Source organism: Oratosquilla oratoria, chromosome 21, assembly GCF_046742065.1.
Source record: "Oratosquilla oratoria isolate Oo_2021 chromosome 21, ASM4674206v1, whole genome shotgun sequence".
NCBI classification, from domain to species: domain Eukaryota; kingdom Metazoa; phylum Arthropoda; class Malacostraca; order Stomatopoda; family Squillidae; genus Oratosquilla; species Oratosquilla oratoria.
The window spans coordinates 12,197,088-12,210,786 of NC_134797.1; the positions used below are offsets into that span (position 1 = coordinate 12,197,088).

Here is a 13,699-nt window from a genome sequence, read left to right on the forward strand (position 1 = left end):
TCTCTATCAACTGAACCAGTGTTGATCGGAACCTATGGTATTTTGATGTATTGATATGTCTGTCGCGTTTCGCCGCGATATTGGGGTGTGTGAATATTACTCACAAATGTTTGTTTTTTAATATATATATATATATACAGTCTGGCTACCTCCCTTGTAAGGGGGAAAAAGCCCTTGGTTATATGCATGTATATATTTATGTTGCTATAACATAGAATTAATAAACTCTGGGTCATCTTGGCATGATAGTACAGCCTTCGCCTTGTAATGAACAAGCTACTCAGGCGAGGGTTTGAATCTCAGTAGGAGTTTATCAATTCTATGTGTGTATATATATATATATATATATACATATATCTATGTTAAAAGCACATATATGAATCAACAATTACTTATTCACATAATGATTCAGTTAATGATAGGGGCTCTGGAAGATTATATTTACACATAGAATCCTCTGTATTTATGGAATGAGTTCATATATATAGTGACTTTGGCTCTGATAATGTGAAAATATTTGCCATAACAAAGGAGGAAGTACTCAAGTTTTTAAAACACAATAATTGCTGTAGTTTCAGTTTTATTTAAAATACCGGGCATATGTTCATGAAAACAACAAATTTCATCAAATACATCTTAACATACTGCCCTATGGATATGTTGTATATTCAGCATTGTTATAACTATTCATTTACTGAAGGAAAACAAATCATTATTACATCTGACTCAGTTATTTAGCATACAGATATGCTGACAACCCACAATATAGCATGAACAGTTCACTGATGTCCTGGTTAAAACTAAGAACTATCATTCAGCAGAAAAGACATAAGCTGAAGGAGATTTGTCCAACAAATTACTTTAGCACAAAACAATAAAATTGTATGATATAAGCCAAAACAAGATCTACAGGGGATACTATATACTGAACAAGTTCAACATATGGTAAAAAAAAAAATCATCACATAATTGATGCCAATATTCAGACATAAAAAAACTCATACATTTGTATAAATGGTATTGTATTACATGATCCCCATCAGAAGTATTGGCTGCAAGTTATTGTGGGGTTAAAAACTGCTCAGTTGCATGCAGCCAATACTTTAGGGTCTAAATGGGGTGCCTCTACAGACCAGAGCCACACATTATTTTGTCTGTGATAGAGGAAATCTCTATTCATAGAGAAGTGATGATACTTTATTATACTGCGACTGTCCCTCCATTATGCTGTCCCCTGACTCTTAATACTGTCCTGTACCACTTCTCTGAATGTTCATTTTCTTTTTTCACCAAACCTTGTGATGGGGGAGAAGAATACTGCAGCAAGTGTTCCCACTTGAGTCATAAAAGGTGACAGAAATAGGACAGGGATAGGACTAGGCATCCTACTCTCTGTAGCCCTAAAGGGGACTTAAAAAAAAAAAAAAAAAAAAAAGGCATAAGAGGGTCTGGGAGGAGTTTTCCAACCAGAACCCTAAGGTTTGGTTCTTTTAATGTGTGTGGATGTGGTACAGATACGAGTAAAAGGGAAGAGATAGGCAGTATGCTTCTGAGAAGATGAATGTGGTGGCCCTGAGTGAAACCAAGTTGAAAGGGAGGAGTGAGTTTGAGTTTGGGAGTGTAGTTGGGAGGGTGTCAGGAGTGAAGAGAGGATGAGGGAGAGAAGGGGTGGCTATACTAGTAAGTGAAGAGATAGGTAAATGTGTGGTGGAGTGGAAGGAGGTTTCTTCAAGATAAATACAGATGAAGGTGAAACTGGGAAGGGAGAAGTGGGTTTTTGTAAGTGCATATGGGCCTGGTATTGAGAAGAGTGTAGTGGAAAGGGAGGCTTTTTGGATAGATTTAAATGAGTACACAGAGGGTTTAGGGAGTAATATCAGTGTAGTAGTATTGGGAGATCTTAATGCTACGGCAGGAAATGAACCAATAGATGGAGTAGTTGGGAAGTGTGGAGTTAAAAGTGGAGAGTTGATGATGGAGATGTCTAGAGTTGATGATAGCAAATACAGTGTTTAGGAAGATATTCAAGTATAAGTACACATGAAGAGGGTGGTGGATAGGGCTTCAATGTACTACAAAGTGGTAACCAGAGGAGTAGGAAGAGTTTTGGATGTACATGTTCTAAGGGGAGAGAGTGGGGGAATATCAGATCATTTTTTGGTGAAAGGTAAGTTGAGAGTGGAGGGTAGATGGAGAAAGAAGAAAAGGACAGAAGGTAGGGAGATGCTTAGAGTAAACTGCTTAAATAAGAAAGAAAAGGAGGAGGAGTATAAGCTGAGAGAGGAGTGCGAGGGAGTGAAGGATAGATTAGATCTAGAAGTGGAGGAGGAATGGAGATGGTTTAAGGAGGGAGTCACAAGGTGTGCAAAGATGGTGTGTGGAACAAGGAGGATGGAAGGAAATAGAAGGAAGGGTAGTGAGTGGTGGGATGATGAAGCAAAGAAGGTTGTAGAAAAGAAGAAACTAGCATTCACAGATTGGTTACAAAATAGGGTGAGAAAATCATATGAGAGGTACAAAGAAAAGAGAAGTAGATGTGAAATGGGGTAAGAGTATGACAGACAATTTTGAAAGTAATAAAAAGATGTTTTGGAAGGAAATTAAGAGAGAAAGAGGAGGTGAATCAAGTTGAGAAGAAGAGGTAAAAGGTGCAGATGGAGAGATGATAATGGAAGAGATGGCAGTAAGAGGAAGATGGGTAGAGTATTAGGGAGATGGTAAATGTGAAGGAGGATAGGGAGGGAAAGGTAGTTGAAGTGGGAAGCGCTTAGAAAATGAGTGATGAATGAGGAAAATGGAGGGGAAATAAGGAAAGACGAGGTGAAAGCAGTTATTAAAATTACGAGAACAGATAAGGCACCTGGATTAGATGGGTGTCATGTAGAGTGTCTAAAAACAGGAGGTACAGTGATGGTGGCCTGGCTGCTGAGGTTTTTAAATGTGTGTCTAAAAGAGGGTAGAGTGCTGAAGGACTGGAGTGCATATAGTTCCACTTTACAAGGGAAAAGAGGACATGTGAGTGAGGTAATTTCATAGGGATCAATTTGTTGAGTGTAGTTGGGAGGGCTTATGGGTGGGTTTTGACCGAGAGGATTAGGAGAGGAACAGTGTGGGTTTAGGACAGGTACTGGTTGTGTGGATCAGATTTTTGTGATAAGGCAGATATATGATCAAGATTTAGGAAAAGGTAAGGATGTTTTTTGAGCCTTTATGAATTTGGAAAAGGCTTATGACAGGGTAGACTTTGCCAGGGATGTTATGTCACCCTGGCTGTTCAACTTACACATGGATGGGGTGGTGCAAGAGGTAAACACAAGGGTAATGGGCAGGGGATTGGAGATGGCTAAAGAAAATGGAGAAAAATGCGAGATAAGCCAGTTGTTGTTTGCTTACGACACTGCACTTGTGGCAGGATCAGAGGAAGGATTAATGAAGTTAGTGACAGAGTTTGGGAAGATGTGCTTAAGAAGGAAGTTAAAGATAAATGTGGTGTAAAAGTAAGGTGATGAGATGTACAGGGGGAGAATATGGGAGCAAATTGGAAGTGAGTATTAAGGGAGAGAGACTGGAGGAAGTGGATAGCTTTAGATACTTGGGGGCAAATATGGCAGGAAAGGGAGGAGTGGTGGTGGAGGTAGAATGTAGATTGAGAGAAGCAAGTATACCTTGGGGGATTAAAAAGTGTAATGAGAAATAGACATTTGGGAATGGATGCTAAAAGGAGATTGTATGAAGGAGTGCTTGTGCTGATAGCACTGTATGGGTTAGAAATATGGAACATAAGAGAGGAGTTTGATTGTGTTTGAGATGAAATGCCTAAGAAGTATGATGGGTGTTACTAGGCTGGATAAAGTGAGAAACAAGGAGGTGAGGAGGAGAGTGGAGTGGATAGGGAGTTGGGAGGTGGGGTTGATGAAAGAGTATTGGGATGGTTTGCACACATGGAAAGAATGAGTGAAGAAAGATTAGTAAAAGGGGTGTGGAAGGAGTAAACATGAGGGGGCAACCAAGGATGAGATGGATGGGGTAAAAGAGGCACTGGGAATGAGGGGAATGTCTGTTGAGGAAGGACAGGAGAGGACAGAAGATAGGGGTGAATGGAGAATGGTTGTGTATGGATGATGCTGTGATGTATGGAAGGGAGTGGGTGGGGGATGGTGGAAGGTGAAGAAGTATGTGAATGATATTTTGACACAGCCCAAAGAGATTTCTCCCCATCATCTCTTTTTCTGCATGAGGGAACGGAGGGGGTATTGCCAATTAAATGAAGTGGCCTTACTATTGATGTGCTGTGTCTTGCTTCATTGCTCCTGACCCAGGATAGTGGACAAGATGCAAGGATGACCCGTCATCCAGGTGGAGCCAAGATAAGAGGGAGGGAGGGAGGACAGGGGATGAATGGGAGTGGAGTATGTGGAGGTGGAATGGGTGGGAGTGGATTTTATGCCTTTGTTTTCTGGCTACCTCCCTTGGAAGGAGGAAAAAATGTCATCAGCATATGTATATATGTATTACAAGATACTCAGTACAAAGTAATTTAAGCACATTAAATTTATATAACAATGCAATACCATCAAACTGTACTACAAAAATCACAGATGTATCTTCAGTTTGACTGTAAAAGTTACATCACATTAAAAAAGAAAAAGAATAATCTATATACTATTCCCCCTTACACAAGGGGTGACCAAATCAAAGCACACACCCACATACAAAACAAATACTCTTTCAATCAACCTTCCCATCTCCACATGATGACGGATCAATTTGTCCATCACACTACTTAGGTTGATGACAGTGCAGTGAGGCACGGCTCTTTCAGAACATGGTTATTCCCTCTGCTTTATTGTCTGGTAACCTTCCCCACATTTCTTTTGAATCATGTCATCCCCTTGCACCTACCTTTTGCACTCTCACATCCCTGCTTGATCAACAAAAACTTGATCTACCTACCCTCCTCCTCAAGTCACTCTCCGTGTTTTCCATTCTAATCCACTCAATTAATACATACCCATACACCTCATTCACCACACTCAACAGATTGATTCCTCTAAAACTGTTAATGCACATTTACACTTGTCTCCCTTTTCTTTGTATTATGGGACAAAAATACATTCCTCCAATCCACCAGGATGCACTGAACAACTTCACCAGCTACTGCACCTATTGTCAGATATTCCACATGACACCCATCCAGAGATGTACCTCCATATACCAACACAAACAGGTATTCATCACAAGTCCACATGAATTCTATATAAATTTTCTATAAAAAAATTTAAAATAAAAATGGCCACAGAAAATATGGTGCACTTGCTTTGTGACTTCTTATCTAAATAATTTACAATTGTTGGTCTAGTTGGAAATGTAAAAAGTATATGAAGCATAACTTTCAATCCAAAATAAATAATCTACAACTGTTGGCCAATAAACTCTTCTAATATAAAATTACAAAAATAATTCTGTATGTTTAGCCACCACTGTGTAAAAATATTATCTATACCACTTGTATATGTTTCTCATTCACTGGTGTCCGTTTACTTAAAAACTGTAAGAGGCCGGTAGTTGTACGAATGGAAATGAGCCTGCCTGCTCGCCTGTTGTTTTGAAAACATTGAGGTGACGCTATGTCTATGTAAACACACCGACGGTGGTGACTGTTTTATAATCGATGTTGTAATCAAAACTCTGTAAGCGCAGGTTAGCTTCGTTTGACTAATGCTGAGGTAAACAATTTTGCTAGTGGCATTGGAATGGCTTTCCGGATTGGTGCAAGGTGGAGAAGGAGGAAAAAACTATTGGTGCATGAATTCAAAGTCACGCCCATAAGGAGTGACATTTATTTGAAAAGTCACTGGAGATTGGATTAGAAAAATTAGTGACGTCAGACGAAGGTAGCTTAGCGTAGGATACGGGATCTCGAGAGAGAGAGGATCAAGAGACGATCTAGAGAGACGATCTAGGGAGAGACGATGTAGAGACGAGAGAAAGAGATCCCGAGTGTAACCAGTAGGTGAAATTACAGTGAAAGAAGAAAGAAAATTCACCACCCTTTTATTAACCCAAAGGACGAGAGGAATAGGCACGGGGCCTAGAAAATAGTGAGACTACTGCTTAAGAGGAACTTGAATATTTAGGGAAACTCACTTAACGAAGGCAAGGGGCCTTGAGACGAGTGATATTACAAGTCAAATATACGTGTATGGTCAACGACCGACAGCGGTGGTGACAGTGGTGACAAGGGGAGGTGAAAAAAACACATTTGCTTGATTGCATCCCATTTCATGAGGCTTCTTGACATGGCAAGCTATGTGAACTAACTTTAGATTACCGGGACAATCCTTATTGCTCTTAGGACATATCCTGGCACTAACAAACATTAGATTATAAAAATAGTCCAAATTAATATCAGAGGCACTTGAAGAATCCAAAGCTTTGACTAGAGTTGGTAATATGCTTCTTGATTTTTCAATTCTGTTGAAAAAGTAAATAAAGTAGATTATTAAAATTATCTTTAATTTACAAGCATATATTGCGGGATGTAATAGTGGGTAAGATGCAGGTATGACCCGTCATCCAGGAGGAGCCAAGATAAGAGGGGGGAGGGGGGTGAATGGGAGTGGAGTATGTGAGGATGGAATGGGTGGGAGTGGATTTTTATGCCTTTGTTTTTTGGCTACCTCCTTTGTAAGGGGGAAAAAAAGCCTTTATTATATGTATGTAATAAATTCTTAAACCGCAAGGATCCATCCATAGGTAAAGCAACTTTATAGTATGCTATGAAAAGAACTACTGAAATGCATTTCTAGTCTTATCACTCCAACTACTCCTTGAAAAGTTATACTCAAAGAAATATCAGTCATCAACTTACACGTGATCAAGGTTCCATGTGGAGAATATTATACGTTCCTCTCTCGAGTTGTATGGATTTATCACATGATGGTACTCACAGTTCTTTTTATTATATTCCCCTTCACACTCAAAAACACCCTCATTTGAGCATAAGCGAGAATTTTTATCGGCAGTTCTGTCAAAATATTCACTATTATACCTGTTCAAAAGAGAATGATAATTTTCATTTAACACTCTTCAAAATGTATATTAGTACAAGAGCTTAGTAAAATTAGTCGAGATTAGTAAAAGGTATGGAAGGCAGAGGTGGAAGGAGTGAACTTGAGGGGATGCCTGAGGATGAGATGGATGGATGGGGTAAAAGGGGCTTTGGGGAAGAGGGGAATAACTGTTGAGCAAGGAGGAGAGAAGGCAGGAGATAGGGGTGAGTGGAGAATGACTATGTATAGATGATACCATGATGCAAGGGAGGGAATGGGATGGTAGGGAGTGGCTATGTATGAATGATGTTTTGACACAGACTAAAGGGATTTCTCTCTCTCTTCTCTTCTCCTATATGAGGGGACAGAGGGGTTGGGGGGTCACTGATTAAGTGAAGCGGCCTTGCTGTGGATGTGCTGCATCTTGCTGCATTGCTTCTGACTCAGGGCAATGGGTGGGATACAGGAATGACCCCTCATCCATAAGGAGCTAAGATGAGAGAGGGGAAAGGGTGGTGGATGGGAATGAAATGGATGGGAGTGGGTACTTGCCTTTTGACTTGGCTACCTTCCTTGTAAGGGGGAAAAAGCCCTTGGTATATAGATACAGACAGATAGATATGTACATTTTTTACAGATTTAATTGCTACATAAGGGAGGTTGTGTGACAAGGAGCTAAGATAGTAGGAACAACTTTATTTTTCTCCATGGGTATGGGTAGGTGTATGTCTTGACTCAGTCACCCTTCTTGAATGTGGTAAAGGGCCTTTTAGTATATGTATTGTAACAATCTACACACTGTGAATCAGAGTTTAGGGCAAGAGAAGACCTTACAAAGGGTGTATGATCTTAGGTAAATATAATATATACTTAATACTAATTATTTTCAACTTAATCCTTTCACCTATAAACAAAATAAAATAACATGTGAATATTTAAGGCAATTAATATTCCTTAATCAATAAATGAGTACAAAATGTACGATATGAAATAACCATAGTGACAGCTACATGCCAATGTACTGTACACCACATTACAAAGGATTACAAAGGAGGAGCATGCCAACAGAAGACCTTGTTACCGTCAGGAATGAGTATAGGTTTCCCACTCACCTGGAAAGGAGGGATACCTTTCCAACCCTAGATGAGTTGAGACTACTTTTTGCTTGGCCACATGTGGTATTTATATACCTTTGAAGCCTGGCAGGATTTGAATAACAATAGTTGGTTTCAAGTAGGTATTAACATACAGATCCAGGAGGTGCCAAGATAAGAGGGAGGGAGGAAGGTGGAATATGTAGGGAATGGAATGGGTGGGAGTGGTTTCTATGCCTTTTTCTTTTTGGCTATCCCCTGTATAAGGGGGGAAAAGCTGTTGGTATATGTATGTATGTATTAACATACAAGGTGGTTCAGAGAAACCCTGCGAGACTTCAATTGTTTGGTCATTTGAACAGGTGTAGTAAAGACCTTCAGGAAGCAATGAGGTAGTTAGGGAAAACCCATCGATGGCTCGGTAATTCGGTGGTAGACAAGATGTGCCTAATAATATGTATATAATTATATATCTATATACAACAAGTCTTCTTCCCCCTTAAAAGTAAGGTAGCCTACATACATATACATACACCATAAGGTCCTTTCTCTCTAATAAAGGGGATGGCAGAGTCAAAGCATACATACATACATACACCAAGGGCTCTTTCCTATTTATTAGGGAGGTAGCCAAAGTCAAAGGGCATAATTCCACTCCCACCCATTTCATCCCCACTCATTCCACTCCTATCCACCACCCCCTCCCTCCTTAGGGATGATGGGTCACCCCTGCATCTCACCCATTGCCCTGGTTCAGAAGCAATGCAGCAAGAGATAGTACATCCACAACAATGCAGCTTCATTTAATTGATGACCCCTCTCTCATCCCCTCATGCAGGAACATTCAAAATGGGGAAAAATCCCTTCAGGCTGCATCAACATATCATTCACACATAACCATTTGCCCCCCATCTCCCATCCACTCCCTTACATAACCACTTGCCCCCAATCTCCCATCCACTCCCTTCCATTCATCATAGTTATCATCCATACACAGCCATTCTCCACTCAACCCAATCTTCTGTCTTCTCCCTTCCTCAACAGACATCTCCCTCTTGCTCACTGCCCCTTTCACCCCATCCATCCATCCATCCATCCATCCATCCTATCCTGGGTCACCTCATCATGTTCAGTCCATCCACCTCTGCCTTCCCTGCCTCTTTTACTAAGCTTTCCTCACTCATTCTTTTGATGTGTCCAAACCACCTCAATACTCTTTTATCAACTCTATCTCCCATCTTTTCCGCTCCTGCTCTCCTCCTCATTTCTCACTCTATCCAACCTCGTCCCTACCATACTTCTCAGACATTTCATCTCAAACACATTTAAACTCTTCCTCTCTTAAATTCCATGTCTCTGCCCCATACAGTGCTGTTGGCACAATCACCCCTTCATACAATCTCCTCTTAGCATCCATTCCACTAGAAAAAGCATACACCCATCTAAAATATATTTCTTGTTCCTTCTCTATTAGTTCCTTGTGAATTAAGGTCATCCCTGCCCCCACCCAATGCTCAGGTTAGAAGCCATACACCAAGACACAGCATTTCCACAGCAAAGCCGACATCTGAAACTGGTTTACTTCCACTGGTTCATTAATCACTTCGGTACAATGATGCCTACATAGGTGTCATGAGGCTGAGTGTACATGAGGATGCCGCAGTCAGTGTCATGATTACATTTTTTTTTTTGTAGTTGTACATGAGTTATCCCCAGATTCTGTAAACTGGTTTGATCAAATTTTTTGTGTTATCTATTACTTGGAGTAAAAGAGAATGAGTAATACAGCAGTGACCTTATAACTTATAATGCAAGTAGTGTGATGCAAATTACATATGGCAGCCAATGCTGCATGTGAGAATCTGAGTCATACTGAAGTTGCTAAGAAGAAACACCTTTGGACCTTGTCAATTTCTCATCTATTCACACCCACTACACTTAATAGACTGATCTCTCTAAAGCTTCTACATTCATATCTGTCCCCTTTTCCTTTGTATGGTGGAACTATAAATGCACTGCTCCAATCCTTAGTCAACTTCTACCCCTTTAGGCACAAAAAATCTCACAACCCAATCCAATATAAACTATTCCTCCCTTGATCAGAAACTTCACATGACACCCATCTAATTTATGTGCCTTACCAGCTGTTATCACTTCAAATAATCTTTGTATCCCAATTTCTTTTAATCCTATTATTTCCTTCTCCCATCATAGCCATTTTCCAGGCATTTCCCACTGCAATCCTCAATCCCTCCCTCACTTTCTCCATAACAGACAAATCCCTAAAATACTCAACCCATCTTTCCCTTATTCCCTTCACTTCCATAAACATCTGTCTGTTTGCACCCTTTACATTCTGTCTACCTGACTCACCCTCCCTCATTCTAATCACTTTCCTCCAAAACATATTCTCAATCTTTTCAAAATTCTCCACCAGACACCTACCTGACTTTACATCTGATCTCTTTGCAACCAATCCTTACAAGCTCACTTTTCTTCCACCACTACCTCTCCTTCTGTTCCCTACCATCCCACATACTCGTACCATCTTAATGCTCTTTATCCTTTTAACATATGCATTCTTTCTCTACTCCTGTTTGATCTTTTCTCCTTTGCTACTTCCCATACTTCTCTCAGCTTCTTATATTTTTTTTCCTTCTCATTTAATTTATTTACCATCATCATTTCTTTATCCTTCTCCCGTTTCCTCCTCTTCCACTTTAATTCCACTCTCAATTTCCCCTCAACCTATTAATGACCTGACAATCCCTTGCTCTCTCCCCTTAATACATTTATGCCCAAAACTCTTTCAATACTCCATTTGGGAGACTATCCAAATTGAACCTACCAACTCTGGAACAAAGAAGAGAAAGAGGAGATTTGCTAACTATCTACAGAATAATGAAAGGAATGGAAGTTTTAGACAGGAACGACCTATTAATGTGGGACAACGGTAAAACAAGAGGAAACGGAAAAAACTTGAAAAAGGATAGTTATAGAAAAAACTTGAAAAGGAACAGTTTCCCACACAGAGCGATAAATACATGGAACAAATTAGACAACAAAACAGTATGTGCTAACACTATACAAGATTTTAAGATAAAACTTGATGCGGAGAGATACAAAGATGGGTCACCACGAGCATAGCTCCCCTCCCGTATATTACAACTAGGTAAATACAACACAGTCCATTAATGCCCTCTCAAAGAGGGGTGAGGCTTCCACTCCATTATTTCTTCTAGATCAGGGGTGGCCAACCAGTTGATTGTGATAAGTGGTTGATCACATGCCTGTTTTAAGTTGATCACACAACTGTACTTTTAATAATTTGTCCTTCACAAGTTGTCATACAAATAGCTGAAATTGCGATGAGTAAACTCGTCCAAACATAATGTTTAAAAAACAGACGCAGATGAGTATAATCACTGAATTAGAGCTATTCTTAGCCATCAATGAGTATACTCAGTGAATCATATGTCTGGTAGCTGTGACCCTTCTGCCTCAGGATGCATTTATTAGTGATAAGTTATCAGTTAAATGAAGTAGACTCATCGCTTCTGAGCATATACACTCACTTTTTATCAATTAGGGTACGTGTACCAATGGTGAAATGGCAAATGAACTTCAATATCTCTAAGTGTAGCGTGTTAAACGTAGGGCTACACAACCCCGAAAATAGATCAAACTTAGATAACACGTTTTTAGACAAATCTGAGTGCGAGAGGGACTTGGGAGTTCTGGTGAGTCCGGACCTTAAAACCAGGAAGCAGTGCATTACTGCCAGAAATAAAGCTAACAGAGCATTAGGATTCATTGCTAGGACGGTAACGAATAGAAGTGCAGAGGCAATTATTAAACTCTATCTAGCGATAGTTAGACCCATCTTTGACTATGCAGTACAGTTTTGGTCTCCTTCCTACAAAATGGACATAAATTCACTAGAATCAGTACAAAGAAGAATGACCAAAATGATACAAGGACTCAGAAATTTGCCTTACGAAGAGAGGCTTAGGCACCTAAACTTACACTCTCTAGAAAGACGCAGAGTGCAGGGTGATCTAATAGAAGTGTTCAAGTGGATCAAAGGCTATAACAAGGGTGAAGCAAACAAGGTCATCATAATAAAACAACAGGGCAGGACTCGCAGTAATGGGTATAAACTGGACAAATTTAGATTTAAGAAGGAAATAGGCAAGAATTGGTTTACTAATAGGGTGGTCGATGAATGGAATAAACTTAGTAACCACGTAGTAAGCGCTGAAACTATCAGTTGTTTTAAAAAACGATTAGACAATTTTATGGATGGGGATGACAAGTGGTGATGGATATGGAGCTGCCTAGTGTAGGCCTTATGGTCTCTTGCAGTCCCCTTTATTCTTATGTTCTTATGAGACGCACTTGCCCTATGCAGACGCATTTGACACAAAAAAACTTCTACCTGCCAATGGTGAACAGATAGGAGCATAATTATAGGCTCAAAAAATCACTTAACCACTTCCATACGGTGACGCCTACGTAGGCGTCATGAGGAACAAGTGGGTATGTGATGATGCCGACGTCGGCGTCTTGATTATATTTATTGTAGTCGTACCTACGTAACCTCCATTCTCTCTAAACTGGCTTCATCATATTTTCTATGGTTATCAAAATTCACGGGTGAACGAGAACAAACGATTGAGTACTGACTTTATTTTTTATAATGCGATTATTATGACGCAACATCGCATGTCGGGCAGCTAATGCTGCCAGACATGCGATGTGCCCCTCATAATGTAACATAGTCTTACCTTCCTAATCCAAATAGGTACATGATTGCAGGATATGAAATAAAAAAAGTACTCTTTTTGAAAGAATCCTTACGAAAACCTAAAGTCACGTACCGGTTTGGATTAGGAAGGTAAGACTATGTCACATTATGAGGGGATAGTTAAGTGATTTTTTTAGCCTATAACTATGCTCCTATCTGTTCACCATCGGCAGGTAGAAGTTTTTTGTGTCAAATGTGTCTTCGTAGGGCAAGTGCGTCTCCATTGGTATGCGTACCCTATGCCTAGATGTCTAACTCAGGAGATGAGAATGAATATGAAGCTTCAACTTGAAGCTTAGATACATCAGATGAGAGTGCAAATTCATCTGACTATGACTATTCTCTCTCAAGTGGAGGAAGAGGATTTACGACATTGGTGTCGACATGATGTGTTGGAACAAAACATGCTTCTTCCACCACCTTGCTTCCTATTCACTGGAAATCCTGGATTATCAATGGTAAAATATAAAAAAAGAGTAAAATAAGTGTGTAATTTCCCTTTACTTTTGATTCTAAAGTTAGGAAAAAGGCAACATATAAGGGAAGATGAGTTATCTTGTTTTTGATGGAAATTGTATCTTCAAAATACAATTTCAAGTAAAATTTGGTAATAGATAAAAATAAAATTTACTTCTATATTCAGCATGAAAAATACTATATAAAAGAGAAATAAAAAATTCATCTTAAAATGAAATGTTTCTTCCAAACAAAAGTTGCCGGGTAAGGGGTTAATTATCACTGTGTCA

At 39.7% G+C, this 13,699-nt stretch overlaps 1 protein-coding gene across 7 annotated transcripts in view; it reads right to left on the minus strand.

Annotated features, from left to right (window-relative positions):
• Window positions 1-1,276: 1,276 nt before the first annotated feature.
• Drep4 (DNA fragmentation factor-related protein 4) overlaps window positions 1,277-13,699 on the minus strand; it is a 40,730-nt gene continuing 28,307 nt past the window's right edge. For all 7 annotated transcript variants that reach the window (XM_076204312.1, XM_076204309.1, XM_076204308.1 and 4 more), the window contains 2 exons: window positions 6,872-7,051; window positions 1,277-6,474 (listed from right to left, as the gene is read on the minus strand). In XM_076204312.1, coding sequence (XP_076060427.1) covers window positions 6,207-6,474; window positions 6,872-7,051 — 448 coding nt within the window. In that variant the 3' untranslated portion in view covers window positions 1,277-6,206. The remainder of the gene's footprint in view (window positions 6,475-6,871; window positions 7,052-13,699) is intronic.